Here is a 26,183-nt window from a genome sequence, read left to right as displayed (position 1 = left end):
ATCTCTAGTCACCTCCTCCCCGCCCCTCCGGGCGCGCGTCCAGCGAAAGCCTCGCTTCTCCCCTCCCACTGAAGGGCAGGCAGCGCGCATGAAGCTCGCCCGGGGGCAGAGAAGCGCCTCCGTCCCTTCTCCTCCTCTCGCCCCGTGATCAAGGGCCAGCCAGGGCGGACCACGCTGCTGTGGCAGAGCCAGAGAAAGCGCCCCGCGAGATCCACAGGTAAGTAAGTAACGCCTTGCGAACCAGGGGTCCCGGAGGGGAAGCTGGTCGGTCGCTCCCACCGTGGTCCACGCGAGGATCAAGGCTGCACGGAACTGAGCGCGCTAGGCTTTCTTCCCTTCTAAAGGCAGTTCGGGGCAAGATTTGAACTCGGGACCCGTGGGGACAACACGAGGGTCTGGGGTTTCTCGGGGAGTGGGGAAGGATGAGAGGCTCAGCCTTCATACTTCATGTGTTCCTATCTGGAACGCACATCTGGGTGGGAAGGTGATGTTCAACCCGCCTCTAGGACATCCACACATGACAGTTCTGCACTCTTATTTTGCTGCAGAGAGAGTGAGCACTGTGAGAAACCTGCAGCAAGTTGCCCTTCAAGCTGCTTTGCTAGTTACGTGGCAGCAAATGTATGTTTGGCATCCTGTGTGCCCGTGAGGGCAGGCTGTCCTGATTCACACACGCTTGTATTTAATTACTGCACACTGGATGAAAAGCATTGCATTTGAGGTGAAACTGAAGTCTGGGTGGTGGTCAGCTGGGATGGCTGATTCACACACGCAAGTCATCTCTGGATGTTGCAGTCACCCACTGATGAATGTGCATGTGTGAACCATCCCATACCCATAGTTGGTTATGTGACCCTGGTGCATATGCCTGTATATAGGGCAAGCGTGCATTTATTGCATGCTGTTCTTTAAAAAGGGTAGGTCTCCCCTGTTGCTCTTTAGCCTCTTATGTAGGAAGGCCCCAGTCCAGCTAAAGTTAATCATCGCTAAGCCTCACTGAAACCAAGGGAGCAACTCCAGGAGTTCTCAAATTTGAGTCCCTAGATTTTTAATTACAGCTCCCACTGTCCCCTGCCCCACTGGCTGGCAGGGGATGATGGGTTGTACTCAGCCACATCTGGGGACCCAAGGTTGAGAACCCCTGCCTTAGTCCCATATCCTATTGTCACTAAACCAACCTGTGTGCTAGTGTGTGCTCAACCATGTGTGTGCTCAACCACATGGGAATTCTTCTCTTCTCTTCTGTGCTCGTGCTCCCCTCTTCCTCTATTGACTCTTCAATTGTAGATCCCTTGGGGCAGAGACCTGTCTGGTTGTACTTGGTGAGAACCATGAGCACTGATGATGCTTTATAAATACATAAATTTAGTTGGGATAAATGTTTATATTCTGCTTTTTAACAGAAGTTCCCAAAGCAGTTTACATAGAGAAAAATAAATAAATAAATAAAGATGGTTCCCTGTCCCCAAAGGGCTCACAATCTAAGAAAGAAACATAAGATAGACACCAGCAACAACCACTGGAGGGATGCTTTGCTGGGGTTGGCTAGGGCCAGTAGAGCACATCAAACCCATTTCTGTGAGTAGAACAAATAATGACTAACTTTAGTTCGATCGAGGCCAAAGAGAGCAGAAACAAAGTTCCTGCTGGCATCATAGGAACATAGGAAGCTGCCTTATACCAACTTAGAACATAGGTCCATCTAGTTCAGTATTGTCTTCACGGACTGGCAGCGGCTTCTCCAGGGTTGTAGAAGAATCAGCCCTACCTTGGAGATGCCAGGGAGGGAACTTGGAACACTCTTCATGCAAGCATGCAGATGCTCTTCCCAGAGCAGACCCATCCCCTGAGCGGAATAGCTTATAGTGCTCACACACATAGACTCCCATTCAAATGCAAACCAGGGTGGACCCTGCTTAGCAAAGGGGACAAGTCATGCTTGCTTCCACAAGACCGGCTCTCCTCCCAGAAACTCTTATCGCCCAATATGGGGCTCGAACCTACGGCCCTGAGATTAAGACTTTCATGCTGTGCCGACTGAGTTTCCCATCTTTGTATGTGCAATCGTATTTGTGCAGTTTGTGAGGTGGAGAATTGGGAGACGCTCCCTAAGCCTTACCTGGCTGAAGCAAGCAGTGTGAGTGATTCGGAGGGCGCTGACCTGTTGACTGCCTGCTAGATTTTTGCTCTAACAAGTTGGCCTTTGTTTCTGCCTGTCTCAAATACACATAAGTAGGGCTGTGAGGCTGGAGGAAAGTGGATTGTGGGGTGTGGAGGGACAAAATGAAAGCTGGAGGAACCCCTAGGGACAGCCTGCCTTGTGCAAGGATGGTCTCTCCTGCTCCAGAGCTTTCCAGATAGAGGCTGGAAAGATCCCCCCATTGTTCCAGGTAGTCCAGGGTTCCATCCGTCTCCTCCTTAGCAAAAGCGAGGCCCTTAAGAAAACCGCTGACCGGATCGGCTTCATTTGCCAGCTGTTCTCTCTCCTGTAGGTCTCCACTATGGTGGTGCTCCATTATTACCAGCGGCCCAGCGAGACAGAGAGCGGTCTTGCCAGCCTCCTGTGCTCGGCCCGAGCTGCCTTGGGCGAGGATGTCCAAGCTGTGCAGAAGGAATTGTGCTTCAACGTCAACTGGACAGGTACAGAAATGGCACCAGGCCCTACCTCTGGAAGCTGATATATACTGGAGGCTGGGCAGCCTAGTATTCAAAACGGAGAGGTGCAGGTTGGTTCTTGATGGGGGGGGGAGCTGTGTGGCACTGGACTGCCCATTTGCCTTTGTCACAGTGCATGTTGGGTAACGGCCCCTTTTGCCTTATGAGTAACTGTGGCCTTCTTCCTTTCCCTTCTGTTTTGTCGCCAGGGGCAACTCTTCCAAATTCCCAGGAGACTGAGGTGCTGCAGTGGGTCTTTGGGTGCCCCTTTGAATCTGGTGACGTTGCCCCCAAGTCCTTCCTTAGGCAGTCTCCTTCGGATCTGCTGATAGAGATTGGCCCTCGGTAAGTCTAGCTAAGGAGGAGGAAATACATCACCCACAACTTGTACTAGAAGGGCTTCGGGGGCGGGAGAGAGTGTGTGTGAGAGAGAGACACAGGCACCCAGTTCAGATGTCACTACCAAATTGTGGTTTGGCTCTTGCAGATGGGTCTTAGACTCATGAACCATCCCTCTTCCCTTGCACACCCTGATTCCTTCCCTCACTTCCTTTTCATGCTAACAGTTGCTTACTGTGATGTCTGAACCTGGCAAATGGTGGTTACCACAAACCATGGTTGGCCTGCAAGCCATAATTGGAAACCATCATTTGAACTTCGCTTCCGGTTCTGGTTTGAAGGCCATGTTTTGTGGTCACCATTGTGTATCCAGTTTGGGCATCATGGTGAACTCTGGTTACCATGTACCAGGGAGGGAATTGGGGTGCATGGAGAGGTGGAAATGGGCGAGTCTGAAGCCTAGTCACAAGGGCCAAATTGTTGTTTGGCTGAGACGTCTGGAATGGGCCTCTGTGTGTGTCTATGTTTAGTGGTAAAACAAATAGGAAATGTTGGCATGAAACTCTTTGTTTTGCATCTGCTGCCGTAGGTTGAACTTCTCAACAGCAGCTTCCACTAATGCTGTATCGGTGTGCTGGGCAGCTGGTCTCAAAAAAATTGACCGTATTGAGTGTTCCCGCCGATACCTCATCAAGGTGAGCGGGTGCTTTTCTCTCTGTTCCTGTGAAGCCACCATACAACTCACCGGAAGAATTTCCTTGGAAGGTTATTTACCTTGCATCCTTTCCCTGTGACTTACCTAGCCCCAAAGCTCTGTCATTTCTGTGTATGCACACATAAACAACCAAGTGACCTCTCTGGGCATCATAGGTGTAGGGTCCATTGGACAAGGGGGGACAAATGTCCCCTGGCCCACAGGGTCTAAGGGGCCTCCAAAGGGCCCCCAAGGCCAGCCCCGCCAGCCGCCATAGTCTCCTGCCTTAAAAAATATTTTTAAACCACCGCTGTGCGGCGGTAGCAGAGACAGGGTGTGGGGTGCAGCGCTACAATGACCCTTGCAGCAGTGAGCAGGGAGGTGGAGGTGGCAGCGAGAGCTCCTTCCATGGGCCTACCTGCCACCCAAATGACAGGTTGTGTCATTTCTGGCCTATTTTGAGGTTCTCTAGCCTGGGGGCGTGGCTTGGGGTGCACAAAGGGAAAAGATGGAAAAGCCCCTTGGTTGCTCTTTGTCCCCTTGGCCACTGGTCTCAGAGTTGGGGCTGGCGCCTGGTAGGCATAGCTTACTGATATTAAGTGGCTCATGTTAGAATGCATGGGATGGTGTCATAACAACAACAGGGCCCCTGTGATTCAGGCACTGGAAGCCTCCAAGTGCAGCTCAGACTTTTCCAAGGGGAAGGAGGTAAAAGAGATAATTGCTTGGAGTGCTACGTAATCAAAAGTCTGCATATTTGTCGTTTTCCCTTGTCTGTGCTTGCTCTTTAATATTCACATCTTCATGGTAGAAAATGCTTCTTGCCACATTTGTAAGCAGATGTCTTTCCTTGACATCAAATGAAACCAGGGTGGACCCTGCTTAGCTAAGGGGACAAGTCATGCTTGCTGCCACAAGACCAGCTCTCCTCACTGTCTGAGATCTCCTCACTGTCTGAGATCCTCCTTTGGAGTGTGTGGCCTTGGGTCAGCCCCAAGATTTTTTTCCTGCACTAGATAGAGCTCCATGCAGATTTAGAACTCTTCGCCTGACAGTTTCCCCGTCTTCCCTTTCAGTGTGACCAGTGCCCATCGCCCTCCCAGGAGGAGTCCCTGGTATCCTTACTGTATGACCGGATGACTGAGCAGCGCTATCCAGAACCCATCAGTAGCTTCGCTGTAGCCACAGCCCCGGAGCCTGTGTTTCATGTCGATATTCTAGGGGAAGGGAGAGCCGCGTTGGTGAAAGCCAACAACCAACTGGGTACGGGACAACCAGGACGGCGGCCGTTTGGCAAACTTTTAATTTAGAAAATGGGCAATGGTGGGCGGGCACGGATGTTATTATAAACGTCATAAGATGTAAAGCACATTGGATTTTCAATAAAATGTAGATAGAAGTTGGTAAAGTTCTGCGTGGCATTAATTATCCCTGTCCCTAAATGGCTCACAGTCTAAAAAAGAAACATGATAGACACCAGTAACAGCCACTGGAGAGAGATTCTGTTGGGGTTGGATAGGGACAGTTGCTCTCCCCCTGCTAAAAATAAAAGAACCTCAATTTGAAAGGTGCCTCTGAGTCTAGTTAGCAGGGGGTACATTTAGCTGGGTTTTTAGACACATTGAGCCCAATTTGGTCTTCGCCGGTTGGGTGTTAGACTTGGTTTTAGTTGGGCTTTACATAGGAACATAGGCAGCTGCCATATACTGAGTCAGACCATTGGTCTAGCTAGCTCACTATTGTCTTATTTTACATTTTATATCCCGCTCTTCCTCCAAGGAGCCCAGAGTGGTGTACTACATACTTAGGTTTCTCCTCACAACAACCCTGTGAAGTAGGTTAGGCTGAGAGAGAAGTGACTGGCCCAGAGTCACCCAGCTAGTTTCATGGCTGAATGGGGATTTGAACTCGGGTCTCCCCGGTCCTAGTCCAGCACTCTAGCCACTACACCACGTTGTCTTCACAGACAGGCAACGGCTTCTCCAAGGTTGCAGGCAGCCCTGTCTTGGAGATGCTGGGGAGGGAACTTGGAACCTCTTGCTCTTCCCAGAGCGGCTCCATCCCTGAAGGGGAATATCTTACAGTGCTCACACTTCTAGTCTCCCATTCAGATGCAACCAGTGTGGACCCTGTTTAGCTAGGGGGACATTATGCTTGCTACCACAAGACCAGCTCTCCTCTCTCCTTTTCGTTCTTTCACCAGTGTTTAGCCCAATTTTCTATTACTCTGCTGCCTGCCTGTTTTATTTTGTTTTAGTATGACTTCTTATTTTGTGCGCTGCCCTGAGCATCAGTGCACAGGAGGGATGGGATAGAAATATTTTAAATTATTGTTTGACAAGCATGCTTCTCTGTCTCTCACATGCAGGTCTGGCCTTCGATTCCTGGGATTTGGACTTCTACACTGCCCTCTTCCAGAAACTTGGTCGAAACCCTACTAGCGTGGAGTGCTTTGACCTGGCTCAGTCAAACAGGTGTCAACTTTGCTGTGGGGTGCAAAGTTCATGGCAGTGGAGAGCCATCTTATCAGCTTGAGTAGCAAGCGTACTGTCCTTTGTCAGTGGACTAAGTCAGGGCTTCTCAGATTCGGGTCCCCAGATGTGGCTGGATGCAACTCTCGGCTTCCCCAGCCACAATGGCCTTTGGCACAGAAGCGAGAGAACCAAATTCATATCCCATTATGTAAAAACAAAAATGGCGGTTGGCCAATTCACATGAGGGAAATCCGGATTGGAGGAGTGTCCAGCCAGGTAGGAGATCCAGCCATGCTTCCAATTGGCAGCTGTGTGGTCTCTAAAATCAAGGTAGAAGGATGGGAGAGTGATCGAGAACGAGACAGGAGCTGGGTCGGGCAGTTTTTCCTCCACCTTCAGTAGAATGCTGGGGATTTAATCCGGGTAGGGCTGCGAGATAATCTGAATAGGGCGCACCCTCGGACCTTGCTGCTGTCTCGCACTGATCACTCTCATGACCCCATACCTTGATTTAGTGGTCACGTGACTTCTGATTGGGAGTGTACCTGGCTCTCCTACCCTTGCTGGTTGTTCCTCCTACCCAGATTTCCATCATGTGAACGAACCTAATGTGCATCTGTTCACAGGGGGGAAAATGTCATGGGAGGAAAACTGGTCTTGTGGTAGCAAGCATGACTTGTCCCCTTAACTAAGCAGGGTCCACCATGGTTGCATATGAATGGGTGACTGGAAGTGTGAGCACTGTAAGATATTCCCCTTAGGGGATGGCGCCACTCTGGGAAGAGCATCTAGGTTCCAAGTTCCCTTCCTGGCATCTCCAAGATAAGGCTGAGAGAGATTCGTGCCTGCAGTCTGTGAAGACGATACTGAGCTAGATAGACCAATCGTCTGACTCAGTATATTATTACTATTTTCCCTATGTCCCTATGACATAGGAAGCTGCCTTATGCAAGGCAGATGCGTGGTCTGGCTTGATCAGCATGATCTACATCAGGGTTGCTCGACTTCTTGCCCTCCTGCAGATGTTGGCCTGCAATTCCCATAATCCCTGGCTTATTGGCCACTGTGGCTGGGGGTTATGGGAGTTGTAGTCCAAAAACAGCTGGGGGTTATTTATTTATTTATTATTTATTAATATTTATTTATTATTAAAACTTTTATACCGCCCTTCCAAAAGGCTCAGGGCGGTTTACATTAAGTTGAGCAGGCCTGGTGTACATGGACTAGCAGTGCCTCTCCAGACAGGGTTTTTTTTCTCAGCCCCCTTCTGGAGATGCTAGGGGGACTGAACTTAAGACCTTCCACATGCGAAGCAGATGCTCTACCAGTGACCCCCAGCCCAAGTTGTTTACAACAAAGAGCCACATTTTAAATTTCTACTTTCAGTTAAGCTTGACTGTTTAAAGTATTATACAATCATATTACCCTCTGTGCGTGTGCATGTGTGTGTGTGTAAATTACCAAAATACTTTTTCACTTTTTGAAGAACTTCCCTGAATTTATCTTGTCCAAGGGTGAGGGGGAAACCTGCCTCATATCCCTGCATGTTTGGGTCGTCCCCCTGACCCTGGGGCTTTGCTGAGAAGCACGTCCCTATGTCATATAAGTTTACTTTACTTTACTTTAGTTACTTTACTTTTTAAAGTAAAGTATTACTTTAGTTACTTTAAAAACTAAATTACTTTAGTTTTTAATTTAGGATGTAGTTTTAATGCTGTCTTGCTTTGCATGTTTTTGTACACCGCCCAGAGTCTTCGGAGTGGGCGGTATATTAAATGTTTCTAATAAATAAAGAAAATAAATAGATAAGGAAGGACGCGCTTTCCAACCCGCGTCGTCTTCTTTCTGCCACAGCGAGCACAGCCGCCACTGGTTCTTCAAAGGGCGCCTGGTGATGGACGGGAAGGAGGTCAAGGAGTCGCTCTTTGAGTCCATCATGAAGACCCAGGAGCACAGCAACCCCAACAATGTCGTCAAGTTCTGTGACAACAGCAGGTAGGCGTCCGGGGAGGCGCTGAAGGGAGCGGCCACCAGATTGCAAAATGGCCAGCCTCTCCCCGATTTCCTGTTGCGGGAGCAGAGGAGAGGAAGTAACTCTGGTCAGGCCACGGCGACCGGTAGGGCTTCCTGCTCCGATGTATGGATTTTATTATGTATTTAATTGACTTGTATAGCATTCAAATAAAACTTCCTGCTGCTTTATTCTCGGGAAGAAGAATCACTGCTATTTGCGGTTCTTCATATCCGCAGTTGTTTAGTGTGGTGTAGTGGTTGGACTTGGACCAGGGAGACCTGAGTTCAAATCCCCACGTGGCCAAGAAACTCACTGGGTGACTCTGGGCCAGTCACGCATCTCTCAGCCTAACCTACCTCACAGGGTTGTTGTGAGGAGAAACATAACCATGTACATGGCTCTGGGCTCCTTGGAGGAAGAATGGGATAGAAATGCAATAAATAATAAAATAATAATAAATAGTTGACACCCAACCTCCATGTATCTGCATATACACAAGGGTTTAAATTCACATACCTGTGGTTCCTAGGTAGCTGGGAATGACCTCAGGGGGGTCATTTTCTGGCTACCATTCTGTCAAGAGGGGCCATTTTGTGGCTCATTTGTTAAATTAATCTTTTTTCTTTCTTTTTTTGGTGGGAAATTTGGGACTTGGGCTTTCCTGGACACCCGCGGAGCATGATAGGGCACTTCATTTGCCTCCCCACAAAAAAAATTTGGGGGCCTATTTTCCAGCCTCCAGGAACCTAACCCTCCCCCCCCAATCCCACTGACTAGAATGCCTCATTATCCATGGTTCCATACCTGTAAAACAATTAAGCGGCAGGGTAAAATTCATTAAACCAGCATTTAAAATGCTCTTGGTGGGGGGTGTGGTTTCTTCAAGGTGGGGTGTGTGTGTGTGTCTGAAATGTGGTGTTTCCCACAGTGCAATCCAGGGCAGGGAGATCCTTTCGTTGTGGCCCAGAGATCCATCCCGCGCCAGCCCCTTTGAGAAGCGGACATCCACCCGGCATGTCATTTTCACAGCAGAGACCCACAACTTTCCCACTGGTGAGTGAGAAGGAAAAGAGGTCTGTGAAGTAAAAGGGGGCAAAGATGGCTTCCCAGGTATCTTGACGATCCTGAGTAAGAGTCCCACATCAGACCCTGAGGAGATGCTGCAAGTCAGGATAGAGAAAAGTGGTAAATAAACAAATTAAATTTGACAGGACTTGACCACCATGCTTCAGGTAGGTTCCTACATACATATGTAATTGCTTATGCATTGGTTGCATCCATCATCATCAACATCATCATCATTTACGGTCAAAGATCAAATATTTAAACAGCCTCAAACAACACTCAAGTTGGTGATTCCCGTATTGGACTACTGCAGTGCTCCCTACATGGGGTTGCCCTTGAAGACAGTTCGGAAGCTTCGGCTGGCCCAGAATGCTACCTCAAGGATGCTTGCGGGCGCAAGTTGCTTCACAAATGTTACATCCTGTGGCAACTTCATTGGTTACAACTTTGCTTCTGGGCTAGATTTAAAGGGCTGGTTTTGACCTTTAAATTCCTCTATAGTTTGGGGCCAGAGTATTTGTCAGATCACATTTGCACATATGAAGCTGCCAGGACCCTCCATTCAACATCTCTTGCTCTTGTGGGCCCACCAGTGGTTGAGAGACAGGGCCTTTTCAGGTGTGGCTCTAGTCTCTGGAATGCCCGCCCAGATGAACTTCACTGTGCCTCCCTCCCTTAGCATTTTTAAGAAACACTTTAAAGACCTATCTTTTTAGAAAGGTTTGAAAATATATATATATATATATTCTCTGAATTCTGGATGCAGCCTATAGCCATCAAGACTAGTAGCCATTGATAGGCCTGTCCTCCATGAATTTGTCTAAGCCCCTCTTAAAGCCATCCAGGGTGGTGGCTTTCACCACATCCGGTGGCAGAGAATTCCATAGGTTAATTATGTGTTGGGTGAAAGAGTGCTTCCTTTTGTCAGTCCTAAACTTCCTGGCAATCAGTTTCATGGGATGACCCCCAGTTCTAGTGTTAAGCAAGCGGGAGAAAAACTTCTCTCTCTCCACAACATGCATAATGTTATAGACGCCTATCATGTCTCTCCTTAGTTGTCTTTTTTCCCTAAGCTAAAAAGTGCTGCTCTGGAGGGGCAGGATACTGTATTTTAAATACAATAATAAATATTGCAACACAGTTTAAAATTGTAAGACACCTTGGGGGCTCTTTTTGTGGGCCAAAAGGCAGAACAAAAATCCGTAATAAATAAATAAATAAATTGGAGTATTGGCTGCGGCCTGTTTGGAAAGCACGTTTTTGTGTGTGTGTGTGTGTGTGTTTGCACTGGAGGGGCGTGGGATGGATTTGCAGAGGTGACATTGCTTGTCAACTGTCCTTGCAGGAGTTGCTCCCTTCAGCGGTGCCACCACAGGGACAGGCGGGCGAATCCGAGACGTGCAGTGTACGGGTCGTGGGGCCCACGTTATTGCTGGAACGGCGGGGTACAGCTTCGGCAATCTACACATCCCAGGTTAGTCGCAGCTGCAGCATAACTGAGCTGCGTAGAGCGGACGGATTTTCTGAATTCCTCAGTACCAGGATCAGACATTTAAGTGTCGGAGGATATTCGAGACCATCTCTTTCCCTGCAACAATGGCTCTGTTTGCTCTGCGCCAGGAGAGGAATCCAACTTGCATATCAAGGAAAACCACACTGCAAATCAAACACGTTTGCATGGCTTCTGTTAGCTACAGAAGGGCTCAAAGCACTAGATTCTCGCCAATCTCCAGAGGTCATTGCTTGCTCCTCTCTGTTGTCAGGGATTTTTTTGTCTGCTACAACTATTGCTACTACTGTTTATAAACTGCTTTTCTGTGGAAGTTCACAGTAGCTTATGTCGAATTAATAAAAATAAAAATAACCATTAATAATAAGATGGCTCCCTGTCCCCAAAAGGCTCACAGTCTAAGAAGAAGCACAAGGGAGACAGCAGCAACAGCCACTGGAGAGATGCTGTGCTGGGGCTGGATAGGGCCAGTTGCTCTCCCGCTGCTAAATATAAGAGGATCTCTCCTTGGAAAGGTGACCCTTAGCCTAGTTAGCAGGAGCTGCCACTTTTGCCCAGGTGTTTTCAAGCCTGTCTCTGTATCATAAAGGACTAGAAGCATTTTTATTTTAAATCGGTAGCTGAGTTTTCTCAGGATGCCACATTCTGAGCCAAATAGGAAATCCTACAACTTGTGCACTGTAGAACCAAACAGGGGTTGCCACAATTGTTCAGGATTGACTGGAAGACCCTCTTAATAATGCATCCATATCCCAATTCCCAGACAGCAGCATGAGAAGAGTTTTGCTGGATCAGGCCCAAGGCCTATGTAGTCCAGCATCCTCTTTCACACAGTGGCCCACCAGATGCCACTGGGAAGCCCACAGCCAGGAGATTAAGGTGTGCCCCCTTTCCTGCTATTGCTCCCCTGCAACTGTTCCTTGGAGGCATTCTGCCTCTGAACCTAGTAGCCTATAGCCAGCAATCAAGATGTATGTACAGGTGCAGCCATAAAGGTGTTCAGAAGCTGCCCTGCTATGGTGCAGCTCCATCCTCTCTTTTCTCCATTCCTGCTGCAGAATACCCATTACCCTGGGAGGATCCTGCCCTGCCATATCCTGGCAACTTCGCCCGGCCTGTGGAGGTGGCCATTGGAGCCAGCGATGGTGCTTCGGACTACGGCAACAAATTTGGCGAACCTGTGCTTGCAGGTGAGAATTGTGACGTGGGTGATGTTTTAGGAGCCAGCGTGGTGCAGTGGCTAGAGTGCTGGACTAGGACCGGGGAGACCCGAGTTCAAATCCCCATTCAGCCATGAGACTAGCTGGGTTACTCTGGGCCAGTCACTTCTCTCTCAGCCTAACCTACTGCACAGGGTTGTTGTGAAAGAGAACTCAAGTATGTAGTACTCTGCTCTGGGCTCCTTGGAGGAAGAGTGGGATATAAATGTAATAATAATAATAATAATAATGTGTCTTTGCTCTGTGGTGTCCCCTTTGGTTAATATCTTATATTTTTTGGCTTCTGAGATTTAATTTGTGATGGGCCGAGGCATGCTTTAAAAGCAGCTGGGGAACAGAGAAACTGGAGGAGTGGGATGGCGGCGGGAAAACTTGGGGGAAAGTTCCAATCATCACTATTCCTCTGACCAGGGTTTGCACGTTCTTTTGGTCTGCGTCTGGCGGACGGTGAGCGCCACGAGTGGATCAAGCCCATCATGTTCAGTGGTGGTATTGGGGCCATGGAGGATGTGCATGTGCGCAAGGAGCTCCCACAGCCTGGTAACTATTCCTGTTGATTTTAGCCCACTGTATCCCAAAGGCTTTGGGCGAGTAATAATGTTTGGTACCAGGGGATGAATGGTAACTCAGTGGTACAGCATCCGTTTTGTATACAGAAGGTTCCAGGTTCAGTCCCCGGTGCCTGAGGTAGGACAGGGAAGGAGCCATGTACAAGGCATAAAATCTGACACCAGGTACCAAAAAACACCCCGGGGAATCTCAGTTATTAAGAAGAAGAAGAAGAAGAAGTAACTAGTCATTATGGGGGCAAAGATAGGCACAGAGGCATGTGGACAATAACTGGTGAAAGCTCAGAAACTAAATGGGGAGGGGGGGCAGGTGCAGAACTTCAGTGCCTTGCATTGTTTTCAGCGCTTCCCAATGATAAGCAGCAGGAGAATAAATTTCACCCAAAAGCAAACATGTTGGGGTTATCCCCCCAAAATACTAAAACCTTAGCCAGGGAAGGAGAGTGGGTCTTGTGGTAGCAAACATGACTTGCCCCCTTAGCTAAGCAGGGTCTGCCCTGGTTGCATATGAATGGGAGACTACATGTGTGAGCACTGGAAGACATTCTCCTTAGGGGATGGAGCCGCTCTGGGAAGAGCAGAAGGTTCCAAGTTCCCTCCCTGGCAGCATCCCCAAGATAGGGCTGAGGGAGATTCCTGCCTGCAACCTCGGAGAAGCCGCTGCCAGTCTGTGAAGACAATACTGAGCTAGATAGACCAATGGTCTGACTCACTATATGGCATCTTCCTGTATTTCAAACTAATTATGTGTGTTTGTCAGTAAATTCGTTCAACAATGAAATCTGTATTGGTAAAAACAATAGTTCTGAAATAAAAAGCATGGATCCTTTGTTTTTAGACAATGCACTTATGCAATCAATGTAGCAGGCATAATAATCTAAGAGGCATTCTCTTCCTCCCACACACACACACCTCTGCTGCCCAATTAATTGTGGTACCTTTGTAGTACACAAAAAACTTTTAATCAATAAATCTAGCTGATTAAAGCAATTACATTTTGCATCCCTAAAACACACACATTATTTTGTACACAAACATGGGGGTCTTTGGGCAAAAAGGCGACATATGGATTCCATCCATAAAAATACATAGATCTGCACAATTAATATGAATCACATAATTCAGCTCCCCTTAGCTCAGAACTTTAAGTCAAAGTACAGAAAGAAAAATCTCTCTCTCTCTCTGAGGTTTTTAACTAATGCTGACTTTTAAATCTGTCTAGTTAGAACATAAGAAACTGCCATATACTGAGTCAGACCATTGGTCCGTCTAGCTCAGTATTTCTGTAACTTACTGGCAGCAACTCTCCATGGTTTCAAATGGTTCCATTTTCCACCTCCCAGGTATGGATGTGGTGAAAGTTGGAGGCCCCGTCTATCGAATTGGTGTTGGAGGAGGAGCTGCATCCTCTATCCAGGTAAGTCAGGGGATGCTCTCTCCCCGTCTCTGGAAATGAAGGTGGCATTGCTGTCGGGGTTTCATGGCTCTTGGGATACCTTTTGGAAGCCTGGGCAGGAAGTGACAGTCTCCCTCCTTCTTGGGTTGATCCCTGCTTTCTCTTTGATGGCCGGTTTCTGTCTGCCCCCCAACAAAGCTATGGCTTTCCCCTGTGAAGCCCTTCACGTCTGCAAATGCTTCCTGTGTGCAGGTGCAAGGTGACAATGCCAGTGAGCTAGATTTCGGGGCGGTGCAGCGGGGTGATGCTGAGATGGAGCAAAAGATGAACCGGGTGTTACGAGGCTGTGTGGAGAGTGGAGAAGACAACCCCATCTGCAGCTTGCATGACCAGGGTGCTGGCGGAAATGGTGAGGAGGTGTGGGCAGGTGGAAGTTTACGGTGTTGCTGTGGAACAATATGTCTCCCTCGGGTTTTCAGAGTGCTTGATTTGGCCTCTTCACCAGATGGTATAGCTCAGAGAGTTTGGTGGCAGCCATCTTGAGTTTCATGGGCAGTGTTCCCAGCTGTTGTGGACTACAACTCCCAGCTTCCTCAGCTGCAGTGGCCTTTGGCTGGGGATTATGGGAGTTGTAGTCCACAACATCTGGGAATCCCTGTTACAGGGAACACTGGTCATGGGAACCTGCTGGTATCGACATGGTGAAAGAAGACTGGGAATTGGAAGCGAAGAGTCTCTATTTTAGTGGCACACCCATGATCTGGGCGACAGCGTCAGAGTTTTGGGTTTGTGATTTTGGAGGCCCGCCTCCAGAGTCCCTGCTCAGCTGTGACAGTGGCAGTCTTTGGTCCGGAGTGGGAATGGCTGCCCTTCTCTGCCCCAGCCATCTCCAGGACTAGAATGAGAGACGTCCGTCTCCATTTGGATGGATAAGGAAGGGATGTGTTGAGCGTGGCAGGGATCAGTGGCAGGCGCTTTCCTTGGAAACAGAGGTTTCGTAGGATTATAGGGGTTCCTTTGTTCAAGGGTGTCTATGTGGAGCCTACAAATGACTCTTCCTCTCTGCCCAGGAAACGTGCTGAAAGAGCTGAGTGAACCAGCTGGGGCCACTATCTATGCCAGCCGCTTCCAGGTCAGTGTTACTTTCTGACCTCTGTAACCTTTGACCCCTGGTATCTCCTAGGTCAGGAGTTCCCAACATTGGGTCTGCTTGTTGGGAGCCCCTGTCGCAGGGCTTCTGACCTCTTTTTAAAATGTACGTATTGAACGGACACCCTGTCCACTTCCCAAAAATCCAGAGCAGGGAGCAGTGGATTAAAAACATGCCCACAGACACATCAGCCTGATTCAGACATTCTGCTGCACCAGCGTACAGATGCTTGTACACTCTTGCACATGTTTGTGTGGATGACTGAAAGATAAGGTAAAGTTTGCCATCAAGTCAATTTCGACTCCTGGTGCCCACAGAGCCCTGTGGTTGGTAGAATACAGGAGGGGCTCACCTCCTCCCGTGCCCACAGAGCCCTGTGGTGGCCTTTGGTAGAACACAGGAGGGGTTGACCATTGCCTCCTCCCTCACAGTATGAGACGATGCCTTTCAGCATCTTCCTATATCGCTGCTGCCCAATATAGTACCAGCGGGGATTCAAACCGGCAACCTTCTGCTTGTTAGTCCAGCCTTTCCCTGCTGTGCCACTTAAGGTGGCGGATGACTATACCTGTCTTCATTTTAAAAGTGAAGCTCGATACAGGCTTTTCAAATGCATGGTACAGATCGGAAGTGCACTGCTGTACCTGTCTGTGGTCAACGTAACTTCTGGATGACTGTACCACTGTACATCGTTCACTCATTGTTACGAGTGTTGAACATAAGGTGTGGATGGGCCTACACTTGGTGGGTGGTGTAGGGGCTGTGGCAAGACATACCTCTTTAAAATAACTTACTGGCCATACTTCCAGCACCTGCAAGCTGCAGGGAACAGTGGTGTGCCACCCGGCATCCCAAACGGCAGCTGTCCCGCCTACCACACTCACCTGGTCTCAGTGCATGCATGGCGGATATTTGCCTGGCTGGCATGCACAGAGGCCAGGTGAGTGTTGTAGGTGCAACAGCCGGTTAGGAGTTTTAAAGGTACCTCATGCTGCCCTCACTGGCCGGAACTGTTGAAATGTCCAGATAAAAAGTGGATGGGGAAACAACCATCTCTACAGGGTTTTCTCTGCAATCTGCTACGAGTATGTAGCCAACAAGGTGCTCAGTTCTGATCATCACCGTCTCCATCTCCTGGTTAATTCTCTTCTCTTCTCTTCTCTTCTCTTCTCTTCTCTTCTCTTCTCTTCTCTTCTCTTCTCTTCTCTTCTCTTCTCTTCCTTTCCCAGCTCGGAGATCCCACGCTGAGCGTTCTGGAGATCTGGGGAGCAGAGTACCAAGAATCGAACGCTCTCCTGCTACGCCCCCGCCATGCTGCTTTCCTCCGCCGCCTGGCCCAGCGTGAGAGGTGCCCCGTTGACTTCGTGGGCAGGATTACAGGCGACGGACGGGTATGATGTGGAGGAATACAGGGTTGGGACGGAGCAGGATGAATGACGAGTGACTGAGGCAGGAAAGCAAAACTACAAGAAATGGGGGAACAAGAGATGTTATACAAACATTCCTGATTTTCTGGACTGCCCAGGAAATCCTTATCTTGGCACAGAATCAACATCAGTACTTCTAGCCCAGGGCAATTAATTTTGTTTGCATGTGCATATCTTTGTATGAATAGCTGCTTCTTATTTACAGAGACAGAAGAAAGAGATGATAGAGCTAAATGGTTAAGCATCTTCAAGACAAGCTGGGAAAACCAAACTTCCCTTGCCTATAGTTTGTCTGCGAGCATCAGTGGGGGAAATCCAGATAAGGGGGATTCCCATCCTTGTATTTTCTTTTAAGCTGATTTTCACAGACTTTACTGTTGTGAGTTTTCAACTTGAACTCATAAGGCTCTAGAATAACACCTCTAGATTTCAAAGAGATGGGGATTTAAAACAACAGCACATGTATTTCCACCAAAATTCACGCTGAAGGGTTTTTAGTTCTACTGGAAAGTAATCTGCTCCTTAAATGCTCAGTGCTCAGGTCTAAATGGTGGGATATGAAGGCACAGGATGCAGCAGGGTTTCTGAAGCTAAGCAGATCTGGGTCTGGTCAATGACTGGAAGGGAAACCACAGGAAGATATTGTGTGGAATCTGCTTTGATTTCCACGGAGAAGGAAGGAAATAGTACAATCCTTGGCTCATTTTCCTGGGAGTAAGCCCCTTGAACTACTGAGTAAAGCATGTGTATGTTTGCATTGTTGGTGTTCTAGAAATGTTAGGCATTTTCCTTCAGGAAATCTCACATTTAACAAAGGCATCTGTGAAAGACAGAAGTGAGAGTTCTAATGTAATAAATATTATATACAAGATATGCATGTATGTGTGTACACACACACACCCCATGTGGTTATTCTAGTAATCTTGCTTCCTTCTGGAAATATCTCTGTTAAATTACTTAGTCTTTTGTGAGGGAAGTACCTAAAGCTGTTAAAATATTAGACATCTAACTACGTACGTACGCGTGTGTGTGTGTGTGTGTGTGTGTGTGTGAGAGAGAGAGAGACTGATTGATTGATTGATTGATTGATTGATTGTAGGAGTTGCAACTTTTTCTATAGACCAGGGCCACACAACTTTGACCCTCCAGCTGTTTTTGGCTACAACTCCCATAATCCCCATCCACAATAGCTAATAGGGATCATGGGAGTTTGTAGGCCAGCATCTGCAGGAGGGCTGAAGTTGTGTAGCCCTGCTATAGAAGATATGTTTTTACGCTCATCTAGTGTGGACATGGCCTGTCCTAGGATGCTGGAGAAGACTGGATGAGGACCCAAATCCAAGTAGATTGTGATGAGGATAAAAGCAAAGGGGAAGGAACTGATTGGGATGGGCACCAGTTGAAGCCATTCAAGGAGCAGGTGGTCTGTGAAAGTGACTCCTCCTCCCTGTGGGTGGGTCTTTAACAGATCATACTTGTCGATGACACAAAAGCTCCGGTGAGTGACGCAGAGCTGGAGAAGGCTCCGGTGGGAGGAAGAGCCACCCCTGTGAACTTGAAGCTGGAGTGGGTCCTGGGCAAAATGCCACGCAAGGTATGAGATGTGTCTCTGTGTGTTCTCCTTACCTTGTCTAAGATGTAGGATGATCTGCATGGGAGCAAAGGGGTTGGGATTGATCCAATGGGTTATCCCATATAACTCTTGGGGTCTGTGAGAAATGTCCCCTTAGGAGTCTGCATTCCTGCTCTGCCTCCTGCGGAGACGCCAATAAATGGAAGGCCTCCTGAACCCGCTGCCTGAGATGACCTCTTCACTGACCATCATGAAAGGGCTGGTCCTGGTTCCCTTATTATGTCACCATTAGCCCAGCTGACTGGCCACAGCTCTCCAGAGAACCTGGAGCAAAGCATATGCTCTTTGATTCAGCTGCAGTTTCTCCCCTAAAATTCCTTTTCAGTATATTTGAGGGGCTTGCATGAAAGGAGAGATGGCTCCTCTCCTCCACAGCACAGCAACCATATTTTCCATAATCCTCCCTGTTAGAAGTAGCACAAGCCTGAGCTCTCTCCCTGTGTCTGGGTTACCCAACTCTCTGTAGAATGTTCTGCTCTGGATAATAGCATTTTGCAAATAGTTCTCAAGCTTGGGTCTCCAGATGTTGCTGGACTACAACTCCCATCATCCCCAGCCACAATGGCCATTGTGGCTGGGGATGATGGGAGTTGTAGTCCAGCAACATCTGGAGACCCCTGCTCGGGAACCCTTGTATAGTGCATTCATCGTTGTTTGTTCTTTGCCAAACAGGAATTTGTTTTGGATCGAGTGACTCGGGCCCTACGACCTCTGGATCTTCCCTGTGACCTTACTATTGTGGATGCTCTCCAGCGAGTGCTGAGGCTACCATCTGTAGCTAGTAAACGTTACCTGACCAATAAGGTACCTGGAAAACCTTTCTGAAGTGGCCTTTCAGTCTTCACTTCCCAGCTCCTTTTGACATAATTATCTATCTCTTTCTTTTTTTTTTAAGTAGGCGGACAGTTCATACCTTGGATTTTCTCCTCTCTCTTTTTGTCCCTTTCCCCTGGTGTAGGTTGATCGTTCGGTGACGGGATTGGTGGCGCAACAACAGTGTGTGGGTCCCCTGCACACCCCACTGGCGGACGTGGCAGTGGTAGCCCTCTCCCACTTTGAGACAGTAGGGGGAGCCACAGCCCTTGGAGAGCAGCCAATCAAGGGGCTCATCAGCCCAGCTGCTGGCGCCCGATTGGCTGTGGCAGAGGCCCTCACCAATCTGGTCTTTGCTCGGGTCACTGATCTTAAGGTGAGGCTCCCTCCCTCCCTCCCTTCCTTCTTCATGCAGTTTCCCATCCTGACTTGATACTTCTCCTCGTAAAAGATCTTGCAAAGGTCCTTCCTGTCATGAATTTGTACGATTGTAAAATGGGTGTATGGTTTTTTCTTGTACAAGAGAGAGCGCTCACGACTACTGCTTGTTTTGTACCGGAAGAACTCGTCATGCTTAAAGAATTATTATTGTTGTTCCTAAATATCATGTAAAGCTATCTGTTTCACGAAGTAGCACAGTAAAACATGATATTACAGTAATACATCAATGCCCATTAAATCTTAATAATGCACAGTCACTAAATTAAGGTGGACACCGACAGATGATAAACACATCTTGAAGTGCCTTCTCTCCCTTTTCTAACAAAGCAACAGAATACACACACACACACACACACACACACACACACACACACACTCTCTTCTACAATCCACTCAAACAGTTTAAAACAATAATAAACAAGGACACACTTCATTACTTCAAACAATAATAAACAAGGATACACTTCATTACTGAAGTGTGTCCTTCATTAGCCCCTTCCAACTTGACCAAGAAGCACCTTTTTAACATGGCGATTTTCTTTATTTAGCAGGGGGAGAGTAACTGGCCCTCTCCACCCCCAGCACAATACCTCCAGTGACTGTTGCTGGTGTCTGCTTTGTGTTTCTTTTTAGATTGTGAGCCCTTTAGGGACTGGGAGCCATCTTATTTATTTATTTATTTCTCTGTGTAAACTGCCCTGAGCCATTTTTGGAAGGGAGGTATAGAAATTGAATGAATAAATAAATAAATAACTTCACATCAGCTGTCAATTTACCCCCTCCCCCGTTACCCGTAGTTACCCGAATTGAAGTTGGCTCTGCATTTAAGACAACCCCCTTTAAAAATACAGGTTATACCTGTATTACCTGAAAAGAAAAGGGCTATGGATCTTAGACAACCCCCTTGATTTCTAAGATCAAGGAACTCCGGAGAAAACTAGTCTTGGGTTCAGGTAAGTAAATAGGTATCTACCACCTGCTAAGTATACCATCATATCAACCCTGCTATTTAATCTAGGGCCACAATTTAGTTCCATTTTTGGAAAAGGGGTTATACCTCCCCATACCTCCCCATGCCCTGTATTTCATTCCTCCTTCTCTATATCATTTTCAAACACTGTAATAACCACCACCATTTCCTCTCCTTCTATTCCTCCTGTACATGATTAGTATGGACCAGCAGACATATCCAAATCGGACCTGTATCTCTCCCTTGACCTCTGAAACTGAATCCTTCTGAGGTGATCACAAATTCTCATTTCCCTTCATTAATGTACCTCACACTAATATTTACTGCAAGTCTGATTTAGAGACTAGAGCCCAATTTGGACATTATGCTGTATGAGTGTACAGATGTGCACGTGTTTGTGTGAATGATTGTATCTGTGTTCATTTAAAAAGTGAAGCTGGATGCAGGCCCTTCAGATGCATGGTACTGACAGGAAGTGTACTTCTGTACCTGTGTTCAGCATAACATGTGAATGACTGTACCTGTGTACAGATCTGTACCGATGTACACTGGACACTTGAAGTGGAACATAACATGTGAATGGGCCTACGATGCCTGAGTAATGTGGTTCTCTGTTGTCCCCTGGTCTCTGTGGGGGAATGTGTGTTTCCTTGCAGGATGTGAAATGCAGTGGGAACTGGATGTGGGCTGCCAAGTTGCCAGGCGAGGGGGCGGCCTTGGCCGAGGCCTGCAGTGCCATGTGTGCTGTGATGGCTGAACTGGGCGTGGCTGTGGATGGAGGCAAAGATTCCCTCAGCATGGCGGCCCGCGTTGGCATGGAAACCGTCAAGGCACCTGGTGAGGAGGGAGGAAAGTTGCTGAAGTTGCTCTCCAGTTGGGAGAAGGCTGAGTGGTCTGTCTTCTGGTCGGAGGCCTTTTTCTGTTGCCGTTTTCAAAACAGCGTTGCATTTTTCTATTTCTAATCTGCCGTGTGCCTTTTTATTTTTGTTCGAAGGCCTGGCTTGCTTCTTAAAAATAATCGGTGACATCCAGATTGAGTTAGACATGACTGAGTCAAGTTGGAATTAATGCGACTTAAGTCAGGGACGTAGAAAGCTGCTGTATACTGAGTCAGACCATTGGCCCATCTAGCTTAGTACTGTCTACACTGACTGGCAGCAGCTCAGCAGGACTTCATACAGGGGTCTTTCCCTTTAAAAGCCAGGCTCTAGCTTTGGCAGATCTCCATGGAAATGGAGTTTTAGGTCCCCCATTCACTGAGTAAATGGGACATTTTGTCCACAGCACAGACCTGGAGGCAACCAGTTATTTCCCCCAGCTGTTGTAACCCATCAAGCTGCCCCAGAGCATTGGCTGTGGCTACTTTGATTCCTTAGGGAGGGGCGGAGGAATCTTCTGCCCCGAGGAGGGGCAAGAGAAGAACGTTGCTATTACTGAGCAACCCAAACACATCCTCCCCAGACACTGCACTGAGTGGGGGGTTGGCATAGAAGACCTCCAGGGTCCCTTCTAGCTCTAAAACTCTATGATTCAGCACATGGTTGGAGAAGTTTCCCACTTTTGGTTAACTTTCTGTTTCTTTCCCACTTCTCTTCACGTTCTGCTCCCTCCCCGCAGGGACGCTTGTCATCTCAGCCTACGCAGTCTGTCCAGATATCACTGCCACCGTTACCCCTGATCTGAAATGCCCCGATGGGAAAGGTGAGGTCAAAAGCTGACGAGAGAATTGCATTATCCTTGTCTCGTGGGAAGAAACATGCTAAACTACATTTTTAAATGTTGATGTAGCCTAACTGAAGGGAAAGCTTCTCTTAATCTTTCCTTTAATTTTTTTTTTAAAATTATTCCATATTGTATCCATTTTATTAATGTTATAAGCCACCCTGAGCAGCAGTGCAGTGGTGTGGCAGGGTATAATGCCTTGGAATAGCTTTATGAAAGGCAGTCTATGAATCTCACAAATACATTAAATTAATATTTTGAATAAATAAATAAAACTAATAAAGTTAGATTAGTTGAACACTTTAGAACAGGGATTCCTAACTTTGGGTCTCCAGAAGTTGTTGGATTACCATTCCCAGCCACAGTGTCTTTTATTTATAGCTATAAAATGACATATTGCAAGCACACTCTTCAGTGAGTAGTCGTGGCCGAGTGGTTAAGGCGATGGACTAGAAATCCATTGGGGTCTCCCCGCGCAGGTTTGAATCCTGCCGACTACGTCTGGGTACAGTTTTGAGCTCAAATATTAATTAAAACAACTTCGATTTCCCACATTGTAAAGTATTATATTCTAAGCCGGGGAAGATCTGTTTGCAGCTTAATTTGTAAAAAGGAGAGAGAGATTGAGACAGCCTGGGTGGGTCCACTCAAATTCCTAGCATCGCTTGCTTGCCAAGGCTTGATTGGCTCAGGAGCTGCCTTTTGACATGGAAATAGCTTGCAGGTTATTTGGGCAGGCTGTGAATTGGGCAGGGTCTCTTAATCCTGAAGGAATCAGAAAGACTGTGTGTACATGATACAAAACAGGGGTCCCAGTTGTTGTTGGACTACAACTCCCATAATCCCCAGCCACAACAATGGCTGAAGGGATTGGAGTTGTAGTCCAGTGACATCTGGGGACTGAAGCCTAAGAACCCCCTGCCTTCAAGAATGGTTTGTGCCTGCCTGTGGCAGTTAAGAATCCTTTGGCTGAGCAAGTGGGGAAGTTTCTGTCCACTGCAAAGCTCTGTCTCTCAGCCTTTATAAGGCTTCTGTGGGGATAGAATAAGAGGGAAAATCGTGTATGTGGCAGGATAAACATGCAATAAAACACTTTTAAGAAAAATCTGGAAAACGCAGTTCCTCGCCTGTCAGAACATTAGGTCTCCTGATGTGGAGGACTGATCTTCAAGGCAGAGATGCAGATTTTTCTAGCTGTCTTTGATTCACCTGGATAGTAGAAGGTTTTCTTTCTCTCAAAAGACAGTGGAGGGAAGCACTCTGTCAGGCTTTGATCTTAGTGACCGCCTGAAGGGCTGACACACAATTAAAATGGTGGTCATTTGTTGTTAAAACTTTGAGCAGGGGTTCCCCCACATGGGGTACCAGCACTTGAATGGATCCCAGGGGGACGCCGAATCCTCCTGCCACCCCACGCTGCTCAGCAGCAGTTCTAGTGAAATGTTTTCTTCAAATGGAAGAAACTTCAAAAAGTTTATTTCAATGCGAGTTCTCCTGAGTAATATTCTGGATGTGATCCAGTGACTGGAGTGGCTTGTCTTATAACTGTAACATTTAAGTGTGTGTTAACATTATATACACACACACACTCAATCTCTGTGGTGTACCTGAGCTGAAGGTTTGTAGCAGAAGAGGTACACTTGTTTGAAAAACGGTTGGGAATCTCTGACTTTGAGGAACAGATTTTCTGACACCGGAGTGTTTAACATGAGCGAGTGTGGGAGGAAGATGTTATGGCCTTGTCCCCGATCTCTCACCCTCTTGACTCTCCGTAGGGACCCTCCTTCATGTGGTCATCAGTCCAGATCGGCATCGTCTTGGAGGCAGTGCTCTGGCCCAGTGCTTCTCTCAGCTGGGGGATGTTTCCCCAGACCTGGATAGTCCCAGTACCCTGGTTTCTTGCTTCCGCGTCACCCAGGATCTGCTGCGAGGTGAGCACAAGTTGGCAATGCCACTCCTGGCTTGTCCTTTCTCCTCTTTCCTAGCCTTGGTTCCTGCTGCTTGATTTCTCAGCACCTTCAGCCTACCCAGAAGCCACCACTTCATTTTGTGGCCCTAGGAACACAGCAAGCTGCCTTCTACCGAGTCAGACCCTTGGTCCATCTAGCTCAGTATTGGCTACACAGATTGGCAGCGGCTTCTCCAGCACTGCAGGCAGGAGTCTCTCTCACTTCTGTCTTGGCGATGCTGCCAGGGAGGGAACTTGGAACCTTGGAGCGGCCCCGTCCCCTAAGGGGAATATATCTGTCAGTGTTCAAACATGTAGTCTCCCATTCAAATGCAAAGCAGGGTGGACCCTGCTTAGCAAAGGGGACAATGCATGCTTGCTACCACAAGACCAGCTGTCCTCACATGGGCAGGAGAGTCATGGGACCAAATGGTCTAAAGTGCTAGATTAAGGCCTCAGTCTCTTTGGGGGCATGGGTTTGAATATCACTGCTACCATGAGAACATATTTGGAGAAGGGCTGTAGCTCATTGCTAGAGCACCTGCTTTGTATGTAGAAGGTCCCAGGTTCAATCCCCAGCACCTCCAGGTCAGGCTGGAAAAGTCCCCGTCTGAAACCCTGGAGAGCTTCTACTAGTCCCTGAAGACATTACTGAGCTAGATGGACTAATGGTCTACCTCCATATAAGGCAGCCTTCAATGTGTGTAAATCACCCCTAGTTTTGTTAAGGCACTCTGCACATGCTTAAAGGAACCTTGGAGTTCTTTTCCCCTATGCATTTGTTCTACCTGACTTATTAGGTAAGGAATAAACTTATCTGGAACTCAGGCAGACGGTAAGGGAGATGTTTGGAACCAGCTGGTCCGTTTTGCTTCTGCAACGGGAAGAGCATCTCTTCTCCCCCGCACCTGCCCTACCTTTTTTCACGGCAACTTCTGTAAAATAATTTCATTCTTACATTGATTAAAGATGAGTTCTGTGACTGGGAGAAATTTTAAGTAAATAAATGTGCTTATTTTGCATAATGTAATTTAATGTTAATACATAATTGCATAATGTAACTTGTGTTAACCCCAAGGAGGGGGCAACAAGATAGGCACGGGGCTATCTTTTACTCATCTCCAGCTTAAAAGGCAGGATGCCTCTGAGTACCAGTTTCAGGGGAGTAACAGCAGGAAGGAGGGCATGCACTCAACTCCTGCCTGTATTATTATTATTATTATTGATTGATTGATTGATTGATTGATTCAATTTCTATACCACCCTTCCAAAAATGGCTCAGGGTGGTTTACACAGAGAAATAACAAATAAGATGGAACCCTGTCCCCAAAGGGCTCACAATCTAAAAAGAAACGTAAGATATACACCAGCAACAGTCACTGGAGGTACTGTGCTGGGGGTGGATAGGGCCAGTTACACTTCTCCTGCTAAATAAAGAGTATTACCACGTTAAAAGGTGCCTCTTTGCCAAGTTAGCAGGGGTTCCAGTGGCATCTGGTGAGCCACTGTGTGAAACAGAATGCTAGACTAAATGGGCCTTGGGTCTGATCCAGCAGGGCTGGATCTTAAGGGCCTCTGAAAATCCTGCTTCTGAGACCTTGCAGAGCATTGCTCCTGTATATTAATGCTTGACTTCCTGGCCATGAGAACTAGAAACTTTGTTGTTGTTGTTTGTTTGTTTAAGATGAGACTCTAGAGGTGGTGAACGCTTCAGCTCCAGTGCCAAATCTGCATTTTCATGGAACCATGCAACGTGCAGAATCTTGGGTGTATTCACAACACTTTTTTGTCCCACACAGACCACTTCACTTCTCTCTGCTCTTACAGATGCTGTGATTTCTGCTGGGCACGACGTGAGTGACGGTGGCCTCTTGACTTGCATGCTAGAGATGGCCTTTGCTGGAAACTGTGGTGCCCACATTGAGTTGACAGCACCCGGAGTCAAGGGTCAGTGAGTTGGAGGGGAAAGGATGGTGAGCTGGAGTGTGGGAATCTGAAAAGGCAGCGTGGGGCTGGGAAAGCGGTGGGCTGTGTGGCTGTGTGGCAGTAGCTGGGTTTTTTTGTTTTGGAGCAAAGGAGCTTTGCTCGAGGCAGATGCAGCATAAAAGGGCAGCCCGTGCTCAGCGTAACATGGTGATGAGAG

At 47.7% G+C, this 26,183-nt stretch overlaps 1 protein-coding gene and 1 non-coding gene across 2 annotated transcripts in view; both read left to right on the top strand.

The window, feature by feature from the left end:
- Positions 1-32: 32 nt before the first annotated feature.
- Positions 33-26,183, top strand: part of PFAS (phosphoribosylformylglycinamidine synthase) — a 33,995-nt gene continuing 7,844 nt past the window's right edge. Inside the window, exons 1-22 of the mRNA XM_053265815.1 lie at positions 33-217; positions 2,493-2,640; positions 2,865-3,000; positions 3,584-3,689; positions 4,765-4,951; positions 6,057-6,162; positions 8,017-8,157; positions 9,105-9,229; positions 10,587-10,715; positions 11,810-11,941; positions 12,383-12,511; positions 13,884-13,957; positions 14,189-14,345; positions 15,007-15,068; positions 16,316-16,477; positions 17,982-18,107; positions 18,819-18,950; positions 19,105-19,335; positions 21,027-21,207; positions 21,988-22,071; positions 23,868-24,023; positions 25,868-25,987. Of these exons, the coding sequence (XP_053121790.1) occupies positions 2,502-2,640; positions 2,865-3,000; positions 3,584-3,689; positions 4,765-4,951; positions 6,057-6,162; positions 8,017-8,157; positions 9,105-9,229; positions 10,587-10,715; positions 11,810-11,941; positions 12,383-12,511; positions 13,884-13,957; positions 14,189-14,345; positions 15,007-15,068; positions 16,316-16,477; positions 17,982-18,107; positions 18,819-18,950; positions 19,105-19,335; positions 21,027-21,207; positions 21,988-22,071; positions 23,868-24,023; positions 25,868-25,987 (2,815 nt within the window). The 5' untranslated portion in view covers positions 33-217; positions 2,493-2,501. The remainder of the gene's footprint in view (positions 218-2,492; positions 2,641-2,864; positions 3,001-3,583; positions 3,690-4,764; positions 4,952-6,056; positions 6,163-8,016; positions 8,158-9,104; positions 9,230-10,586; positions 10,716-11,809; positions 11,942-12,382; positions 12,512-13,883; positions 13,958-14,188; positions 14,346-15,006; positions 15,069-16,315; positions 16,478-17,981; positions 18,108-18,818; positions 18,951-19,104; positions 19,336-21,026; positions 21,208-21,987; positions 22,072-23,867; positions 24,024-25,867; positions 25,988-26,183) is intronic.
- TRNAS-AGA (transfer RNA serine (anticodon AGA)) lies at positions 22,511-22,592 on the top strand. The gene has a single exon. It is a non-coding gene; the product is annotated as a tRNA-Ser (tRNA).

This window comes from Hemicordylus capensis, chromosome 6, assembly GCF_027244095.1.
Source record: "Hemicordylus capensis ecotype Gifberg chromosome 6, rHemCap1.1.pri, whole genome shotgun sequence".
NCBI lineage: Eukaryota > Metazoa > Chordata > Lepidosauria > Squamata > Cordylidae > Hemicordylus > Hemicordylus capensis.
The sequence above is the reverse complement of the archived record's forward strand: the minus strand, read 5'-3'. Positions and strand labels throughout refer to the sequence as shown.